The following is a 13,788-nucleotide window of genomic DNA, read 5'->3' on the forward strand; positions in this document are numbered from 1 at the left end:
AAAATGATAAAACGTCCCGTTGTCCCCATGTACCACTAAAATGACCCAGAAAGTTCAGAACTGAATGAATTGATCCAGAAAAGCATTAGAATAGAAAATACACCCTCAGCTATGGTGACCATAAAAGGCTGCGTGTCCAAAACTGAGGGAGAATCTGGAAACACCTGGCAGTAGCCCTCATGCTGCGTGCACGCCTGTGCGTGTCGGGTGGGGGTGGGCTGTCACGTGGGGGAGAGGGGCTGTGGCCGCCGGCAGGTGAACTGCTCTAACCCCGCGGTCACAGCAGTTGCAGTAGCAATGAGCTGTGGGTCCTTATCACAGTAGTAATAGTTCCCTTGCCTATGGTTTTAAGGCTGATGCAGTGTCTGAAGATAATGAAGAGACTTTTTCTTGTGTCACAACAAAAACGAAAGTCTTTCCACATTTTCTTCAAGGTTAGGTTCAAATTTCGTCTCCTTGATAAAACCTTTTCAGACCAGTCCAGCTTCTAATACCTCAGCAACCAGAGATGATAACTAAAAGTGGAATATCGCCCTCCATGAAGTCATTGAAGGAAAAAGGCACCCGTTTATTCCTTCAGTTCTCTCTCTCTGTCTTGCCTGTAATACCCCCAGATCCATCCAGGCTTGGACAAGTGCGGGAGCTCATTGGCCTTCCAGACCCTTGCTCCTCTCTCCCTGCATCTCTCGTGCTTACGTCCCCGCAGCTTTTGCTGTTTTCAGATCTGCTTAATGTGCCTCACCCTTCACTCACTCAGCAGAGGCCCACTAAGGACCTACCGTGTTTCAGGCCTGGTGCTAGGCAGGGATTATAACAAAAGGCAGGCAGAGCCTTTAGAGATGCCTCTTTCTAATGAAGGGCTGTTCAGCTCAGCAGCTTCAACAGCAACATTGTTCCAATAGTCAGGAGCTATCCCTGAACCAAATGCGATACATCTTCTCTAAAATGACCCATGACTGGAAATACCTAGTGTAGACTCTCTAGATACATTTTTCTTCTTAGCCAGGGCAGAGAACTGAATAAACTAAGCTTATAAGGAGAACTCTATCAGAACTTTCACATGTGAGCAAAACTGAGCCACAGACTGATATATCTTTATGAACTGTCTCTGTTGAGAATATAAAGAAAGCAAGTATCCATACTTTTTCTTAAATTAGACCCACTCTCTCAGCATCTCCCCTCTTGGGTCACCTTTTCCAGATGAATGTGGTGAGGATGCTGTGAATACTGGGTGTGGGGCACCAGCATGCCGCATTCATTCTTGCTAGTAAGGAAGTGAAAAGGGGGGAAGCACTTAAAACCCCCAAATGTGAATCATTTAAAAATTATAGAACCAGCCGTTCATTACCAAAGCATAGATTATCTGTGAAAAATCTGCAGTGCCAGGATGGCTTCCTCTTACTGCCCAGCGTTCTGTTAGTCTGTGTGCCCGAGGTCACAGCTGTTGGCTAGCTCAGCTCTGCCTGCCATAGCCCCCTGAAGACAGTATGGTCTGTATTAATAAAAGTCCCACCCAGAGTCTCCTCTGGGCTGACACCATGTCTCAGTGAGAAAGGAAAGCTGGCGTCTGCTTCAGAGGACCCCGCTCCCCACGCCCTCTCTGCAGGCACCGCTCGCTCCTTTCTCTGCCCTCCTGACGTGGGCCTCGGAGGGCGGGAAGGAAGGAGGGGAGGAGAGCGTTCCTCCCGTGGACCTGGAGTCCCAGCACAGACACAGTGTCCTCGGCATTCCTCCCAGCACAGCCAAGCGGGGGCTGGAGCTTCCAAACCCCACTCTGGTGAAGCTTGGGGACAAGGAGATCACACACAGCGGCTGCTCCTGTCTCCCAACCTCAGCCTCTGCGCGTCCTGCCTTCAGACAGGCAGCTCTGCTGTTCCCGTGGAGCTCGGGAGCCGCTGGTGTGCGCCATCACGTATGTGCAATTTGGTGGAAGTAGGAATGAGAAGAAAAGAAGTGACTAAAATAGGTTCGCTTTTGTATACCTAGGGTGATATTTTCAGTACTTCAAATCTCTACCCAGAGAAAGGACACAGTCCTTCCTTTATACACTGTTCCTTTGAACTCCCCATAGTTGGCAAATTAAAAAAATTAGAGAAGCATTGTTGATACAGTCCAACAGAAGAGTTATGTTGGGGGAAACTGTGTGATACATGATGGCTGATGATGTGGTCTCTGGTGTCCAAGGACCTGAGTTCATTATCCCAGCTCCAGCACCCATAAGCTGTGTGTGCCTTGGCCAACCTTTCGTCTTAACCCCTCAGTTTGTCCATCTGTAAAATGGAGATGAGAACAGCACCTATCTCATAGGCCTCATGTGGGTTAAATGAAATAGTCCATGGCAGACTTGGGATAGTGCTTTCCATATTGTAAATACTCCATAAATACTAACCAAGTCATCATATCCTTATCATTACAGTGAAGCATACTTTGAGCAATTGCTTTACAGAGAAGTTTTTCTCCTTTTCAAAAGGTTGTGTTCAAAGAAGCTTCAATAGCTTTGCAGTTTTTACCTTGAGTTTAAAATTCCCTGTACAACAGGAATAAAATCTCATGAATCCATCCCTCCCTGCTCCACCTCTGAGCCTGGGCGCAAGGCAGCCACTCCCTGACTTCCTCAGGGACACTTTATTTGGAGGCAGTTTAAAAAATGCCGAGATTCAAACAAAGTAGCAGCTCGTCCATCCTCGCCCAGGCCTGAGTGTGGTTATCTGGGCAAGGGTCCCACCCGCGAGTAAGCTGTGTTCTCCTCGTCACTGTCTCGACAGCTTTGTGGGAAGGAATTCAACCGGATGCACAACCTCATGGGCCACATGCACCTGCACTCCGACAGCAAACCCTTCAAGTGCCTCTACTGCCCCAGCAAGTTCACCCTGAAGGGGAACCTGACGCGCCACATGAAAGTGAAGCACGGGGTCATGGAGCGGGGCCTCCACTCTCAAGGTAACTGCCCTTCCAGGAAGCCCACGCTGGCCGGGCCCAGCGAGGAACACACGGGGAGCTGAGCTTGTCTTCAGGGAGCTCTACTCTGGGGGGTGGTTCTTACATTCAAAAAAGGGAGCATCGTCTTCAAGACCACAGCAGAGTAGCAGGAGCAGGTTGGCAACAAGCTCTAACAAACTATATTCTGAGTTAATACCTGAAGGTTGTAGGTAGAAGTGATGTAGATTAGAATATCATAATGGTGCCAGTCGGTACCACTCTTCATTCTGTGTTACAGACCCTGCAGCAAGTGCTCTGTCTCTGTGAATATGTATAGTAACTCCAGGCTGGAGGAACTTCTGTTATCCCCACCTTACAGATGGGGACGCTGAGGCTTTGAAATACTACCTGGCTTAACTGAAAAGTGGCTGACTGAGAATTTGAATGCAGACCTTTCTGACTTTAAAGCCATGCTGTGTCCTCTTTATCGCACTGCTGTTAAGGGGCAGGTCTGCAAGTTCTGCTGATAGCTGAAGTGTGTCTGTCGCAGGCTAGGTCTCATCCACCTGCTCACAGTCAGAAACAGTTTTCCTGCCTGGGAGGGCTGGTTGGCCACAGGCCGAGCAGGGGCTTCTGTCTCCCCCACTGAGTCCTAACTGAACTGATGGGAAGTTCCTGCCTCCTGTATCTTCTCAGTCCCTTTCTTTGCAGGAAAGAGTTACTTCCAGAAGTACTGACTTCAGTAGGTTGTCCTTCAGTAAATGGGCAGTAAATGCTCTTTGTCCAGTGTGGCGTGCTCTATGCCCTGGTAGATACAAGGGGAGCTAAACCATCTTTGTTCACCCTCTGGGAGGTCTGTGTGTGGGGAGAGAAGACACACATATATGTAACTTGCAGTATCATGTTAACTGGCTGATGTTTGCTGATTCTTGTATGATCCAAGCACAGGGCAATGCACTTAGATGCAAAGCACTTAGATGCTTGTCCCCAATATTCCACAAAGTAGGCTGTGTTACTCTCATTTTATGTAAGAGGAGAGCGTGGCCAAGAGGTGTTACAGAACCGCTCAAGGTCAAGCAGCAAGGTGAACGCAGAATTGAGATTCTCACTCAGGAATTTCTGGCTCGAGCCAGTGCTCACTGCACTGGGTAAAAACATGGGTGGTTTGTTCATATTTGCTGCTTCTCCCACCCCTTTACAAACGCTGTGGTCAACTAGGCACCCATATTCATAAGTAGGATACATGCATGCACACCCAGTATGAAGCAAAATGATTGTAGCTTTCAGATTTCTGAAACGCCCACTGAGATCATGATGACTCCTGGGTGACAGGAAATTGATCATCCTAAAACAAGGCCTGGAGTTTGTATAAAAGCCCTGAAAAAATGCTGGTTAAAAACAAAAGCATTTTTTCCCCTTGAGAATGTTCTTTTCCTGAATTATCCTTTGCATCCAGCTATTCTGGATTTTTTCAGAATTAGGTGAAGTTTGCTCAGCCACCATGGCTGGAGACATAGAAGGCAATGAGGAGACAGGGCTGCATCTGCCAGTCTGACTTGGTCACCAGAACTTACCCCATGTGGATGCTCACATCCTAACAGGCACCTAGAGACTGTCATTCTTCTGGAAAAATCAAGAGCATCACTATATATCAGAGAGTTGCTTTGAAAGTTTGTAACAGACTTCCGACAATGTTAATGCCTTCATCTACGGAAGGTTTTGGCATTTCTTCACTCTAGTTTTTGAAATAGCTCAAGAATCATGACCCAGATTAAAAAGATCCTCCCTGTGTCCCTGACAAGATTAAAGCTACAGATGGCTTCATCGCCTGACAACACTGTAAAGTAGGCAGACTGGACATCGGCTTCCTTGGCGTGTCCCCACCCCAGCAGCCTGCTTCTCCGTGGGCACCAGGGTCTGGCCACCCCCTGGCCCTCCCTTCTCTCCTCCTCCTCAGTCATCCCCACCTGCTCCTCCTGGCCTGGCCGCTGGCCCACCGTGGACAAACACCTCCAAGACCAGATCAGGTCGAGCCTCCCACGTGTCTGTCGGCTGCTGAAAAGTCCATCCCTGAAAGTGAGGCCCGCTCACCTCACCGTGTCCAGCAGCAAGGACACTTGTGGTTGGACATGGGGCTTTCGAACTCCTCACCGGACCTTCCTCTGCCCTTCCAGCTCTGTCTGTGCTTAGGGAATCTGGATATGGGGTGGTCTCTTTGGGCCCAAATGCAATGTTTGGTTTTTTTCACAATGAAAAATATCTTTGTTACTTTTTTGTTACGGTAAAATATGTGTTCACTGTTAAAAGTAAAAAGAAATATATTCGAAATGAAAAGAAAAATGTAAAAGTCACCTCATAGTTACCCATTTTTGAGATTTTGACATATCCTTCCAGACATTTTTTTGATAGATAAAATAGAGTCTACACTAGAAATATATATATTTTTACTTAGAGTATCTAGAGAATACCTTTTATGAGCACAAAGAAGTATCGACATATTATACACATAGAAATACCTTCTACACACAGAATGCCTTGCATGTTCTTTATGGTCTGAGCCACCAGGGAAGCCCCATGGAGGTACTACTGTTTACTTAAACAAACCTCTGTCCTTAAATTGATAAGTTGTTTTCACCCATCCTTATACAGTTTGTGCATCTGCCAGGCTATTTTCATAGTTTAAGTTCTCAGTCATGTGATTGGCTAAGTCAAAGGTGTGCTTATTTTTTAAGTTTTTCGTGCATGTTTCCAAAATCCCCTGAAAGGAGTTACACGGATATCGATTCCAGCTGTGACAAAGCCCGTCTCTCTACAGCCTTCTGGGGATTTATCTAGTTTTAAAATGCAAAATCAAGCTATGCTAACCAGCCCTGGGTTCCACCCAGCGACCCCTTCGGTGGCCTGAACCTGCCTTTGCTCCTGACAGGTTTTGGAAGGGGGAGAATTGCGCTGGCGCCGACGGCGGGGGGCCTGCGGAGCCTGGAGCAGGAGGAGCCCTTCGACCTGTCCCAGAAGCGCCGGGCCAAGGGGCCAGCCTTCCAGTCGGACGGGGAGAGCGCCCGGGGCAGCTCCTGCCACGAGGAGGAGGACGAGGACAATTGCTACGAGGTGGAGCCAGACAGCCCGGGCCTCGGGCCCCGTGGCCCGCCGCTCTGCGCGCCCCAGGACCTGTCTGCCAAGCCCGAGCTGGGCCCCGGGGAGGAGGCGCCCGCCGAGGAGGCCTCGCCTCCGGGGGCCCGCCCGCTGAAGAGCCGCGACAGCCTGGGGCCCGAGGGCAGCCCCGAGCGAGAGCTCGCCCGCAGGGATGAGCGGCCTGGCCTCAGGGTCCTGCCGAGCACCCGGCGGGGCCCAGCCTTTTCTGATTACTTGTACTTCAAGCACAGGGATGAGAGTTTAAAAGAATTACTGGAGAGGAAAATGGAAAAACAAGCAGTGCTTTTGGGGATCTAAGTGGACGGTTTAGGAATTACACTTGGAAAATGAGAACTAGGCAGTGCAAATACAGCTTTCCGCATGAACTCTCATTTGCTGGAGACGAGAAGGGCACGAATCTTGACAAAGGGCGCAGACTAAATGAACAGAGAAGCAAATGCTTCTCAGGTCTTGCATTTGGGCCCTTAATGTCTAACACACATGGAGGCCTTCTTCAATGTTGTTTCATGGATCTCCAGTACAATTAACTGTACATACTCTTCTGGACATCTAACTGTAAGCTGATGCTGAGGTGCTTTTAGAAATTCTACTTTCCATTGACTAACATGGTTGATTTCTTTCTAGTTGCAAAAATATGGTGCTTCACATGTTCCTTTATTAATGACTCTTTAGTTGAATTTGTGAAAGTTATATTTTTCCAGATAGATGAAAATAGTAGTAGTGGTATATATTTTTAAAATCACTTTATTAAATAATCAAAAAATAGCAGAAATGACAGAGGAGGGTGAGTTTTTATTTTTATTTTTTTTACATTTTTTTTCCCATTTATTTGAGGGTGAGTTTTTATTTTTATTTTTTTTACATTTCTTTTTTTTTTTTTCCCATTTATTTGAGGGTGAGTTTTTAAAGAGGATGTTCTTGAGTAGTTGCTGCAAATATAAAATTTCAAGAGAAAGTGATTAATTTTGATTAAGGAAAATCCAGCAGGACTTAGATTCCTGCCTGGGTCTGCCTTGTTCAGCTTCCGCTCCCTTCATCAGATGTGGCATTGGAGCATGTTTGCAGATGGCCCAGCAGTGCTGAGTGTCTGCAGGCTAACCCTGAGTCCTGAGCAGGGCTCCCTCCTGGAGACCTTGCTCCAAGGCCTCATGCCCTGTAAAGCAGCTGCAGGAAGAGTTGGCACCCTGTGAGCAGTGGATTTCTCATTAGTACTGGAGCTGCAGCGTGGCGGGGGGTGGGGAATTCTCCCTGAGATTGAAGCTCTAACTTATCTAGAGTATTGGAATAACCATCACTAGGAAAGCAGCTGCGGAGCTGTGTTCCCAGTGCTGCCTGCCCACTAGAGTCAGCTCAGTAGAGTAGTGTCAGCTGCTCAGTCGTGTCCAACTCTTTGTGACCCCACGGACTGTAGCCAGCCAGGCTCCCCTGTCCCTGGGATTCTCCAGGCAAGAATACTGGTGTGGGTTGCCATTTTCTTCTCCAGAGGATCTTCCCCACCCAGGAATCAAACCCACGTCTCCTGCATTGCAGGCGTATTCTTTACCATCTGAGCTATAGGGAAGTCCCAGAATCATCTCAGGGAGCCTTTTAAAAAAATACTAATGCTGGGGCCCTGAGCCTCTGAGCCCCTGATTTAATTGGTCTAGAGTGGAGCTCTGGCATTGGTTATTTTCCAAATTGCCCCAGATGACTCTTATGTGTAGCGAGAGTTGAGAAAGATCAACTAGGATAAAATAGTGGCTCCCAAGACCCCCTTGCAAGGATTCCATAAATATTTCTGCTTCTGGCTTTATTCATTGAAAGCAGGAGACCTTGAGATCATTCTGCTGGCTTCGGCCTTCTTACCTGTTCTGTCAGAGCCTCACGAGAGGAGACACACACACACGCTGTATAAACACACAGTTTTTTTTACTAGGAGATGATGCCTGTGATGTTTATGATCACTTAATATGTTTAAAAATACATAGTCAGCCTACAGTGACTAATTATTTCTTCCTAGATTCATGAATCATGATTCCAGTGAGTGGTGGTGACTGTGAAGTGTGGTTTGAGCCCAGCAGGTGGGCTTTCCTTAGGCACTGGATTCTGACAAATAAAGCAGTGCTGACAAGATGTCACATACATGTGACTGCCCATAAGCAGTGACCCTCTGGTACTGTGTCTGTGTTTATGTAAAAACTGTTTCTTGGTAGTTTCAACTCTTATTTGTAGAGCTAGGTACTGTTTATTATTTGCTTCTTCTCCTCCCAAAATTCCCAGTACATTTCATTAGACAATCTGACCCGTCTCTGACTGTGGGATGCCGTTTTTTTTCTCTTGGTCGAGGTGCTTCCCCATCAGCCTCATCTAGTTCTCATCAGTCACGCATGCACTTTGTCAATCCCTGAGGCAGTTCCTCCTGCCACTTTGCTTAGGGTTCCTTCCTCCAGCATTACCACCACAACTTGCCAAAGCTGCTTGAGTTCCCTGCAGCCGTCCTCGTCTCAGGGTCAGAGCACCTGCAAAGGGGGTGGTAAAGGGAGGAGCATGGGTTTCTGCCGTCACCAGAGCAACTCCGAGTCAAGAACCCATCCAGAGGATCCAAACCTGTCCTTCCAAGGGGCTATTTGCTTTCCATTCATCATTTTTAATATAGCTCATCAGTGCCTCCAGTGACATCACTGGGAGGCTGGCAAAGTGGTCTCTGAAGCCTCCAGCTCTCAGGGGCCTGTTACATATTCATTCTTTCAGCAGCCAGGTGTTGAGCACCTGCCATAAAGCCTGCAGATTTCAGTTTGTTCTGAGTGTGCCAAACTAGAATAGGAACTAGGAGATCTTGAATAGCAAGTTATAGACTTTTCTACCCAAAAAGAGTCAGGTGGGAGTGTTTGAGGAACAAGTTAATGTTGAGATGGAAAGAGCATGGTCCAGAATGGTGGTTTCCACATTGTGTGTTGAGAAGCAAGAGGTCCTCTTAGGCCTTCTAGAGCTGCTAGAGGAGGAGAAATTCTCAGCCTTCATCCCCACTTCACTCAGAGCAGCTCCAATTCCATCTGTTTTATTTGTTAGACTTCCAAGTAAAATTTCATTTGGAGGAAGAAAAAGGTCTAGGAAAAGTAATAAAAAAAAAATTGTTATGGAATGTATTCTCAAGCCTGTTTTTCATTCTTGACTCTGAGAGACTATAAGAGACTTAGATATAATTAGATATTACCTGCTGATTAATACGCCCTGACCTTCCAAGAACCAAGTCTAAAACCTTGGTTTTGTATGTGACCAACATCCTGATTTGCCTGGAACAACCCAGGTTTATACCTCTTGTTCCCACATAGTCACTAAGAGTGTCACCTTAACTCTCAAAAATGTTCCAGTTTGGGTGATGAATTATATGGGCACCCTATGCATAAGTACAGAGTACAGAGCTAAGGGAAGGGATGTCCAGCCTTGCCTAGAGCTGTTAATAATGAGCCAGAACGCAAGCCTGAAAGAGAAGCCATAAGGCCTTTCTCAGAGAACTAAGGGATGAAACCAAGGTCATCAGCGCTTCCCGGGCCAGGATAGCATGACATTGATCACATTGTGACACTATGGAAGTAGGTCACTACCCGATGCTTTCCAGGCTTTTGACTGCTGTCTTTGAACCAACCAACTGACCCATCCAAGTGGCATATTTTCTGTTGATCTTTTTATTCTAGCCTATGATTGCCCCCTTTTGTTGCCTTTCAATTCATTCTCTCTTTTTAAAAATTTGTCTTCCCACTGGCCATGAGACTAAGGCTGACCTTCCATGATCTCACAAGGGTATCCGGTATATTTGTATATGAGTAGTTGCGTGAGACAGCCCAGTGTGCACACTGTATTTATTAAGCCCTGAAGGCATTTAATAAAATATTAACATCGTGTTTTGAATTATGATCTTTGTCTGCTTTGCTGGAACAAAATGTAACAGAACTAACATTTAAAATCCTTCACATATTTGGACAATATTACACCAAATGTTGATTTTGTACAGAATTCTGGCTTGCTATTTAAAACTAAAACTTGAAGTATGTAACAACCCAAGTTGTGAATATTGCTTTCTGCTTCAGTGAAAAAGCAGTTTACCTGAAAATAGCATGTAACCTGTATTTTGTTAATTTAAGCAAATAAAGACATGTTGGAAAAAAAACCTACTTAATCATTTGCGAACACCTGAAATTTTACAAGGAAGCTGCCATTCTCAGCGTCTCATGTCTGCCCTCAGACTTCTCGTCTGAGCGGTTCCTACTGGGGTGCGTCTGGGCCCCAGGGAGACGGGGGTGATGGATTCTCCCTCCAAGCTTTAAAAACAGATGAATGAAACTCTGCCCATCAGCAGGCAGGTAACATAGTCCTCACCCTCTTCTCTCCTATTCAGAAAATCTAGTTCTGGAAGGGTGTCGTGGACAAGTGAGAGGGTAGAGGCAGCATTGTTGCTCTGTGTCAAGTTCTTTGTACAATATATGCTGTAGTGGGCAAGAGCACAGACCCTGGTGCCAGGTTCCTGGGTTCAAAGCCCAGGTCTCCCACTTCTAGTCTTTGGGACCTGAGGCCAGTTTGTGAACTTCTCTCTGTGCCTTAGTCTCCTCATCTGTAAAATGGGACCAGGAACAGCACCTTCCTCACCAGGTCATTTTGTGGGTTAAATGAGGCAACACGAAGACACTCATGTGCATGGCTCGCAGTATATGCCTCGCAAGACTTAGCTATCATTATTAACATCAGTGAAGCGGCCAGGAAATGGAACACTCTGCTCCCCCTCTTCAACAGAGCACCCCCAGAGCTATGTCAGCATGGGAAGTTGTCCATTTCTGAGGAAACTTTCCTTTTAAACGTTATATGCTCTTATATGCCAAGCGATGTGCCGGGTGGCTTGCACGCTCAATCTCACTTAAACCTCACACAACCCTGAGAGGCAGAGGTTGTTGTCTCCACTTTACTGATGAGTGAAATAACTTACTCTGAACAGCCTCGTTAGCAGGTTCTTCCTTTGCCCGCCAAGCATATCGCCTGTAGCAGGTTCTCTGGAAGCACATGCTAAGACAGATTTGGGTGCAAGATGTTTATTAGGGGTGAGCACCAGTTAAAAGAAGCACGAGGAAAGAGCTCTGAGTAAGAGAGAAGCAGGACGGTGCGGCTCTCATCCGACATGGCGGGCAGCTGGAGGCAAGGTCCTCTCTCAGAGTTGTGCCACGCTGGGCAGAGACGTTCAGGCCTCGGTGCGCCCCCCCACCCTTGCCCCGTCAACAGAAGCTGAGCTGCCGGGAGGAGCCTGACCTCAGGAAGGTGTGACTCCGCACGGGGCAGACCCTGAGAGAGTCAGGGAGCTGGTGGCCAGAGGCGTCTGCTGACTCCACTCCCCACAGCTCAGCGCGAGGCCCTCTTTGAAGAGAGACTGGGTGACTCTGCGTCTGCCACAGCCTACCTCTTGCATCACTGCAATCCACTTCCTCATGTGCAATCACAGAACACCGCCTCCAGGGTTCCAGTAGGCCTCTCTGCCTGAGGGAAAACTAAAAATAGGGAGATTCGTGGAATAAACTTCAGCCCTGCTGCGGCAGTCAGTCTCAGAGACACACGGGATGCTCATTTCCTCCTTCCTCCATTACCTGTCTAGATCCATCTCACTATCAGATACCACCTCTGCCTGGGTCAGCGTGACCCAGACCCTCATCTCCAAAGGGCCTGAACCTTGGTCATGGTTTTGCTTCAGACTGAGTGCTTTGGTCTCCCCTTCTAATTTATATGTTGAAACCTTAACCCTAGTGTGATGGTATTTGGAGGTAGGACCCTAGGGAGATAATTGGGTTTAGATAAGGTCACGAGGATAGAACTGCATGATGAGACCAGTGCTAAGACCAGAGTCCTCTCTCTCTGCACTGCAAGGACGCAGCAAGGAAGCAGCTCTCTGCAAACCAGGAGGCGGGTCCTCACCAGACACAGGAGCTGCGGGCACGTGATCTTGGACTTGCCAACCTTCAGAACTGTGAGAAATCAGTGTGTGTCGTGTTAGTCAGTCAGTCTGATGTTCTGTCGTGGCAGCCCGAATGGACTGAGAGAGATGCTCTTCTCAGAGTCGGGTTACTGCGCTTGTTCACTTACAGTCACGGGTGGGGAAGGACACAGCGAGAGAACCCCGGGTGGGCTCCACACGTTACCCCCCCCCCACCCCTCCCATGGCAACTGCTCTTCTCTCTCCTGAGGATCCGGTGTTCTACCTCTGCCGAGATGGTGACTCCTGTCCTTGCTGCAGAGTCCCTGGAGACACGGAATAAAAAGTGCCCAGGTGGCAGACATGGCTCATCATTAAATGGCCCTCTTGCTATGCCACAGGTGGAAGTGTACCCTCTTTGAGCAGGAGCACTTCTAACCCTCCAGAGCCCAGAGTCACAGCGATGAGAAATACTGAGTCCCCCACCGTGTCACTACGAGTGAGACCAAGTAGGGCCACTCCTGCTTCCACCCTTGGTCCCGGATCCACTCATTCTTCCTGTTGAGAGCATAGGACCGTATAAAAGTCTTTGATTCAGTGCATATGCTGGAGGATGACATTCCACCCTTGTGGAGCCCTAGGCAGCTGGCCCCTTCTAGGTGGTATGTGTGTGATATGGCCTGTAGATCCTGTGGTCATGGGCCGATCTGTCACCTCATTTGCTGTAGTGTGAATGCTATGGTTTGATGTTACACTATGTAAGATTGTGTGTCCATTAAACAAACACTCCATAACCATACCACTTGCATAATCATGCTGGCTGAGGTCCTACCAGCAGGAAGGGCAAACCTACCTATGACATATGTGTCTATTCCTGTGAAAAAGTCCCTTCAAGTCAAAAGGGACTCAATAGAGTCAGCTTCTCACCAAGTGACTAATTGTGCTCCTTGAGCAATGCTGCCATGTTGGGAGCTCGGCACCATTCCTTGTGGCTGGTGTGGCGGATGTTCGGCACTAGGCTAGCCTTGGTAAATGGAGCTCACGCTATTGCGCTCGTGTGTAGCTTCCATCTGTGCCACCGTGGCCGCTTCATATGTGCTTTGTCATAGCACCGGACTAGATGTTGACAGAGGGTTGAAGTCAACTTGCAAGGTCACTTGTCTGCCTGACTTAATCTCTGCCTGATTTTAATGTCCTTTCATGGCGAATGCTATCTGATGGGCGTTAGCGTGTGATACAAAGATTCCCATTCTCTATGTATCTATCCACTCAACTCTAATAGGCAATAATAATGAATATCTACTTTAATTAGAGTGGTCAGAGAGTGACATCTAATTTGAGAACTGAAGGGTAGAAGGGGCCAGCCATGGAAAAAACAAGGGGAAGAGCATTTCAGGCAGAGCAGACAGCATGTGCAAAGGTCTTTGACTGAAGGGAGCATGGCCAAGGAAAGGACAGTGTGGAGGACACAGCAGGAGAGGGAGGGTGATGCAAGGTGAGGCTGGTACGGAGAGCCACTGAGCGCGGGGACGGAATAATGAGATTTACATTTTCTAAAGCTCATTCTGACTATTGTGTGGAGAGTGGGTTGGAAGGAAGCCAGGCTGATGCTGGGAGACCATGAAGAGGCAGTTTGAATAGTCTGTGCAAGATGATAACTGGCCTGGATTAGAAAGACAGCAAAGAGGAAGTTAGAAATGCGTGATTCTAAGTCTGTCTGGGGGCTTCCCAGGTGGTGCTAGTGGTAAAGACCCTGCCTGCCAGTGTAGGAGACATGAGAGACTTGG

The 13,788-nt window shown here is 47.7% G+C and overlaps 1 protein-coding gene across 2 annotated transcripts in view; it reads left to right on the plus strand.

The window, feature by feature from the left end:
* Nucleotides 1-10,219, plus strand: part of ZNF366 (zinc finger protein 366) — a 64,541-nt gene extending 54,322 nt beyond the window's left edge. For both annotated transcript variants that reach the window (XM_043887499.1, XM_043887500.1), the window contains exons 4-5: nucleotides 2,766-2,940; nucleotides 5,846-10,219. In XM_043887499.1, coding sequence (XP_043743434.1) covers nucleotides 2,766-2,940; nucleotides 5,846-6,369 — 699 coding nt within the window. In that variant the 3' untranslated portion in view covers nucleotides 6,370-10,219. The remainder of the gene's footprint in view (nucleotides 1-2,765; nucleotides 2,941-5,845) is intronic.
* Nucleotides 10,220-13,788: the final 3,569 nt, after the last annotated feature.

This window comes from Cervus elaphus, chromosome 25, assembly GCF_910594005.1.
Source record: "Cervus elaphus chromosome 25, mCerEla1.1, whole genome shotgun sequence".
Classification (NCBI taxonomy): Eukaryota; Metazoa; Chordata; class Mammalia; order Artiodactyla; family Cervidae; genus Cervus; species Cervus elaphus.